Below are 6,644 nucleotides of genomic sequence, written 5' to 3'. Positions count from 1 at the left end.
TGGCCAGCGTGTGGCCCGGCGTCGCGGGGCTCTTCCTGGAGGACCCACCGAAACCGGGCGGCCTGGGAGGGGCGCCCGTGAGATGGAAACGACAACCAACAGCGGTGACTCAGGCTGCTGGCCTGGCGCCGCACATAATGCAGGGAGCGTTTTCCTTTCGCGATCCCCCTTGGGCCACTGGCTGCTTAAGATGCCCACTTGGCAGATGGGGAGACTGAGACCTGCAGAGGGTTCCGCCTTTTGCCTGTACTCGGCCACTACTAGTCTCAAAGTTGGATGATAAACGCGGTGGGGCTTGCAGACCCTCGAGTGGGTCCTGTAAAAAGTAAACTCGGTTTTACAGGAACTAGGTGAGCGGGGCGCATCGTGGTCCCAGTGCCCGCCGTTTTCAGCGGGATCGGGGGAGGCTAGCCTTACGCGGTCTCGCCGCTCGAGGGCAGCACCGTTCCAGGCTTACGGTGGGACCCGGGGCCTGCGGTCGCCCAGGGCTGGGCACCCTTTATTTCTGTCTTGGACGCTGGGTATTCTGGTCTCCAGGTAATGGCATACCCAGGAGGCCCCTCTGCCTGAGCTGAGGGTGCGCTAGGTCCCAGACATCTCTGTCTACATCTCTCGCTGCATTACCTTGGGCAAATCATTGACCTCTCAGAGCTTCAGATTCTTACTCTGAAATGGATATTGATGTCACGCAGGATTAATGTAGGCATTTAAAAAAAGCATAGGAAAGGCCCTTGAAGCCTTGTCCATGCACATTTATCATTTTAAGCAATAGGAAAAGAGGAAGGGGGGTACTTGTTCAAGATGTCACACCATAAGAATAGAAGAGATAGGACTGGACCTTTTAAATTTTCGAGGAAAACGAGGCTGAAAAAATGAATTCACATGGAAGCATGGGTGATGAGATCATACTGCTTTCTCGTCCAAGTTGAAAGGTATTGGCTCCTTTTCTCAAGTCAAACAGAAAGAGATTCCCCATGTGATGGCAAAGGTAACCCAAGTTTTCACTGACGAGCGGTGTGGTTCTGGGCAAGATCCTCGGCCTCTTGGACCCCAGGTCCCTTACCTCTGAAATGGAAATAAGAAAGACTTGTCTCTTTAGGTGGTTATGAGGGTTAAATGAGATAACCTGTGAAAAGCCCCTACTATGTAATAGTCACACAAAGGAAAAAACTTGAGTAAAAGAAACATACTAAATCCTCAGTGGAAGAGAGACCCTGGGTTCAGGAACAAGAGTGCAAAAGCCCTTTGCCTTGGAATGACTCAGGCTCTACATTCAGAGGCTACTGGCCAGAAGGGGGCCACACTTGGAACCTACTCTCCCACACCCTTGCCCAGCACCCAGTCTCTACTGGTCTCTTAGGAACAAGGCGCCCAATCCTAAGAAAGCCTCCCCTTCCCTCCATTCACAGCCACAGACACATCTGTGAAACACAATTTATTATACAAACAAGGTGCATCAAAAACTCAGTGTCAGAATAGCTCTGTATTCCAAGGGTTAGGGACTGGACCCCCCTTAAAACCTCCTCACCCCATCCCATGCCAGGGAGTCAAGCTGGGAACACAGGCCCTCAGTCTCCAAAGACCCCCAAGACTGGCACAGAAGAGTGAAAGCAGATCTAGAAGCATTAATTGTGGGTCTGGGGAGTTGGACAGGCACTTGAACCTCCAAAAATAGGGAGGCTCCTTCTGGAACAGGCTGGACCTATGCCCGGGCAGAACACCCAATCCCTCTCTAGAACAACTAAAGCAAGAGTGTGAACCCATCCAAACTGATAGATGTGGCCAGAGTGGCTCAGCGGTTGAGCATCAACCTATGAACCAGGAGATCATGGGTGTGCAGGAGGCAGCCGATCAATGATCCTCTCTTATCATTGGTGTTTCTATCTCTCTCTCCCTCTCCCTTCCTCTCTGAAATCAAAAGGAAGAGAAAAAAAAAAAAAGGAGCATGTACCGCTTGCAGGTTCATCCCCGACTAGTTGGGGCAAGTGTGGGAGGCAAGGAGTCAATGTGTCTGTCTCACATGGATGTCTCTCTCTCGCCCGCCCTCCCTTCCTTTCATTCTCTCTAAAAAGCAATGAAAAAATACCCTCAGGTGAGGATTTTTAAAAATTAACAAATAAAAATAAGGGAAGGGTTGGCTGCCTTCTAGAGCAGTTGGGTGGGCGTGTTATCTGACCTCCATATCCTGTATAGGGGCAAGTGGCTAGGGGTCAGCACCAAAGGTCTGACCAGGGTCTCCCTGCCTTTCTTCCACTTAGTGTATGAACCTTAGACTGAAGACCTTCCACTTTCTCCCTTGCTCCTCCCAGGTGTAGAACAAAACTCACGGGACAGGCTAACAAGGAGAATCCCGGGGAATGTGGGAGCTGCCCCCAGGCCCAGCCCAAAGGACCCTGAGGTCAGGAATCTGGTCTCTACCTAAGAGTGGCCACAAGAAGTGCCTCCAGGCAGTCAGGGAACAGTGGTCTAGACCAGGGGCCTCCAGCTGACCCCTGAAGAAGGCAGTGCTTGTAACTGGTGGCTAACACACCGTCACACAGCCTGTAGCTCCCCCTGCAGGCGACTCAGCTCCTCTAACTCCTGCTTGTGGCGGTCTGTTTTGTGTGCCACCAAGGAGCGGTAAAAATGCAGGGCAAAGGCCACAAACACCAGCCCCACAGGTACCATGATTGCTGTGGAGGCCATGGCTGCTTGCCATCCTGGCCCATGGACCCCACCACCACCACATGCTTGCTGGGGTGGGCAGGCCTCAGATGGCGCAGCCTGTGGAGGGGCTACTGAAGCAGAGGGTGGATTAGAAGCCGGACTCAGGGAAGTGGCCATTGGTGGCAGAGTCCCAGGCACCTGGGAGGCAGGTACCACAGGTGCTGGCTTGCCCATGGGGGCCCCAATGGGCACAAACTTGACCCAGCCAACAAGGACAACTTCAGCGAGGAAGAGGAAGGTGCCTAAGGCAGTGGAGAAGCCCCAGGCCAGCTCCACGTAGCGGTGGAGTCGCTGGTGTGGAGACTGGTGGACAGAGTTGAGGTTGTGGATGTTGCTAACAGCTTCAATGTGGGGCAGCAGACAGGTGGAGACCATGAGCGCAAAGAGGTGCACAGCCACTAGCACAGTGGTGCAGGCACTAAAGGCCACCAGTAGGCCTGGCGGGTATTCGTAGTTGTTCTCCAGTTGCACTTCCACCATGGCCACCTGTGGGGACAAGAGGGGATGGATTCAGTGCCTATAACTTCCTGAGCAGTAGCAAGGCTGTATCCTTAGGACCTAGAACAGTGCCTGGCAGAAAGACTCTCAGTCTTGCCCTGGCCAGGTAGCTCAGTTGGTTAGAGTGTCGTCCCATACACCAAAAGGTTGCAGGTTTGATTCCTGGTCAGGGCACATACCTAGGTTTGGGTTTGATCCCTGGTTGGGGTGCATACGGGAGGCAACCAATAGCAATAGCAGTTTCTCACATCTCTCTCTCTCTCTCTCTCTCTCTCTCTCTCTCTCTCTCCCATCTTCCTCCCATCCAAGTACTAACCAGGCCCAACCTTGCTTAGTTTCCGAGATTAGATGAGATCGGACCCATTCCAGGTGGTATGGCCATAGACTTCTTCTCTCTAAAAAGCAATAAAAACATATCCTTGGATGAAGATTGAAAAAAAAAAAAGACTCTCAGTCTTTGTCGAGTGAACGAATGGGCAGCCTTGGGAAGGCTCTGGCCTGTCTGGGCCTTAGTTCCCCCACCTCGCTATTAAAACAGCTGGATGACATTTTTCTGACAATCTTACCTCGTTATAAACATAGGGGTTAAAAAGCAGATTCTGGAGCTGGGCTGCCTGGGGTCATTCTCAGATCTACAAGCTGTGTAGTCTTGAGCAAGTGACTTAGTCTCTCTGTGCCTCAATTGCCTCATCTGGAAAATGGGGATTGAGAATAGCACCTATCTGCTTTATAAAATTGTGAAAATTGAATAGACATCAAATGATAAGAATAGTGCAAGGCACATAGTAAGCACTAAGTGTTTGCTGTTATTATTAGAGTTAACACTAAAGTCCAAGGCCAGTTTGCAAATTGGCACACCATGAACCCAAGAATTAAGTTGCCAATTTTTAAATTCAAGAGATTTTGCCCTGGCGGGGTGCTCAGTGGTTAGAGAGACCCAAAGGTCACAGGTTCGATTCCCAATTCTTGGTCAAGGGTCAAGGGCACATACCTCAGTTGCAGGTTCCATCCCCTGGGTCCGGAAAGGGACCTCATCCAGGAGGGAGGCAATCAATCAATGTGTCTCTCTCATGTCAATATTTCTTTCTCTCCCTCTCTCTCCCTCATCCCTCCCTTCCACTCTCTCTAAAAATCAATGGGGAAAAAAAATCCTCGGGTGAGGATAAAAAAATAAATAAAACCCAAGATATTTCATAGAAATATCCCAATTTCCAGATCCTCTTAAAAATGTGGAGGATCTGGTTACACCCGGTCCACATTCTTCCATGACAACTATCAGCTAGAGTTGAGTCGTGGCTGCTGCCTTTGAACAGGGCAGGGTCTCTTTATAGCCACAGTCCCCACAAAAACAACTTGGCTTCCATATTACCTGCCTGGATCCTGTTCAAGGTTTGTATAAATTTGAACTCTAGAACTAGACTGCCAAAGTTCAAATCCTGCCACTTGCTTGCTGTGGGACTCTGGGCCGGTGATATAACATCTCTGATCCTGTTTTCTCATCTGCAAAATCACCATTAATAGTGGTACCTATTTCGTAGGATAGTAGGTAACACACATAAAAGCCCTAAGCACAGTGCCTGGTACTTAATGACAGTTTAATATTATTTGTATGTTATTTTCACCCAGGCCACCTGAATTCCAGAATCTGGATCTTTTCCCAATAATTCTTGCAGGACCCATTAGATTGCTCTGGGGCTGAGGGAAGGAGGAAGTGAAGAGCCTGGAGAGTGGTGGTAGAAAGACAAGGATGAGTGTTTGGGGAAACTGGGCCATGAAGGGTATTAGCAGGTGTCGCCCACAGACGGGCATCTGGGCCAGGCCTACTCCTGCTTTCTCCCATGGCCTGACCCAGGCTTGTTTTCTCCGGGCACGACTGGAGCCAGTCCTGCCCCCAGAACCTACTCATCCGGCCTCTGGATCCTGCAGAGAAGATCCTGGCCTTTAAGCTGTCACCCCAGCAACATGCAAGTCCAGCAGCAGGCCAGACTGAACCATGCGGTGGATGGGGGTGGGGACCTCCCTTAGATGGGTCCATGAGACTGCCTCTTTTCCTCTCCAGTCTGCACAGGGGAAGGAGAGCCAACTCCCTGTCCCTAGATGATTCCACGTTAGGAAGAGTAGACTGGCCTGTGGATCCTGGGCCCCCACATAAAAAAAAAAAAAAATCATAGGCCTAGAATGAGCCTTGGGGATAGAGACTTTCCCTCTGATCATTTTAAATACAGAGGCTGTGGCACTGAGGGTAGGGACTAACCCAAATCACCTAGTGCTCTGACCCTTCTATCCCCATCTCAATTTGCCCCCCAAAACAGGTTCCTATAAGGATGCCTGCCCCCCCACACACACACACACACATCTCTCTCCTGCCAGCCAATTAACAGGTCGTCTGAGCCATCTTTGATGTGTATCTTGCTCTAACATGCTTAGATCTAGGGTTTGAGGACAAGAATCAGCTCATCCTAGGGCAGGCACTTGGCAGACTACAGAGGGCACACCCTCCACCATCTCCCAATTTCCCACTGACCTGCAAAGTGGGGGAGACCTGCCCAGGGTCTCCGGCCACGAGCAGGAACGAGCTGACTCCTCACCCGGGGACCTCCCTCAGTCCCACTTCCCGAGGAGGCCTCCTCTGGGACCGTTAGCTGACATCATCTTCCCACACCACCAGTTTATCAGCTCGGGAATCATGTAATCAGTTTCCTAATCAGCTTCTTCCCCCACAGACTTCCTCACAGGCATCCTCTCCTCTCAAAACTTCCTGGGCTACACTCAGCACCCTTTGTACCTGCTGGGTAGATGCCTTCCTTGGGATGGGCCCCACTTTCAGTTGGGTGACCACCCCATCTGTTTATTTTCTCTAACCCCACCCCCAGCTGTTGATACAGTCCCTCCCCAGCTCTGATTTGCCTTTGAACCTCTCATGGCCGGGGTGGGAGTGGTGTCTAGTAATCACTCTGCCTGGACTAGGCTTTTGGACCTTGGTCCCACCCGTGCATATGCAGCCCCCTTGGTGGATTATCTATCCCATGACGTGATTTGTACCCTCCATGACATTTTTAGCACTTGTTTATCCTCCCTGTGGCCCAGTTTATGCCAGGGGTCTGTTCACACCCCCCCCCCCCCCATTAAAAAGGGATTTGTCATCCCTTGGGAACTTGTTCGTCCCCCTCCTTTACCTCTTAAAACCCAGTCATTCCTTTCCCTTTGCCCAGCCTCCCTTGGGTGCCCGTTCACTTTGCCTATGGCCCCCTTCCTCACCCCCACCCCGAGCGCCCCACCCCTCCCCTCACCATGGCGAAGCCCGAGAGCAGGGCAGACGTGCGGCTGGAGGCTTTGAGCTTGGCCCGGCTGAGGTAGAGGCGGCGCCAGCTGAGCGCCCGCAGTGAGTGCTGACTGGCCCCCATGAGGTCCAAGTAGCCGCGGTGCACGAACTCCCGGTA

The 6,644-nt window shown here is 51.7% G+C and overlaps 1 protein-coding gene across 3 annotated transcripts; it reads right to left on the bottom strand.

Moving 5' to 3' along the window:
- Positions 1 to 2,239: 2,239 nt before the first annotated feature.
- Positions 2,240 to 6,638, bottom strand: ORAI3 (ORAI calcium release-activated calcium modulator 3). Of its 3 annotated transcripts, none has more exons than XM_005882061.2 (3): positions 6,495 to 6,571; positions 3,521 to 3,599; positions 2,240 to 3,192 (listed from the first exon to the last, which is right to left on the bottom strand). In XM_005882061.2, exon 3 carries the CDS (start codon positions 3,184 to 3,186, stop codon positions 2,533 to 2,535), a length of 654 nt encoding a protein of 217 aa, XP_005882123.1. In that variant the 5' UTR covers positions 3,187 to 3,192; positions 3,521 to 3,599; positions 6,495 to 6,571; the 3' UTR covers positions 2,240 to 2,532. The 3 variants fall into 3 exon arrangements, with proteins under 3 accessions (XP_005882123.1, XP_005882122.1, XP_005882121.1); XM_005882060.2 differs by having other exon boundaries at positions 3,531 to 3,599; XM_005882059.2 differs by lacking the exon at positions 3,521 to 3,599 and having other exon boundaries at positions 6,495 to 6,638.
- Positions 6,639 to 6,644: the final 6 nt, after the last annotated feature.

The sequence above is a fragment of the Myotis brandtii genome, unplaced genomic scaffold (genome assembly GCF_000412655.1).
Source record: "Myotis brandtii unplaced genomic scaffold, ASM41265v1 scaffold698, whole genome shotgun sequence".
NCBI classification, from domain to species: Eukaryota; Metazoa; Chordata; class Mammalia; order Chiroptera; family Vespertilionidae; genus Myotis; species Myotis brandtii.
The sequence above is the reverse complement of the archived record's forward strand: the minus strand, read 5'-3'. Positions and strand labels throughout refer to the sequence as shown.

Coding starts and splice junctions, on each gene's coding strand:
- ORAI3 (XM_005882059.2), bottom strand. CDS start 6,608: ATGGGGGCCAGTCAGCACTCACTGCGGGCGCTCAGCTGGCGCCGCCTC. Junction 3,193..6,494: donor TGCTCTCGGGCTTCGCCATG/GTGAGGGGAGGG, acceptor TTGTCCCCACAG/GTGGCCATGGTGGAAGTGCA.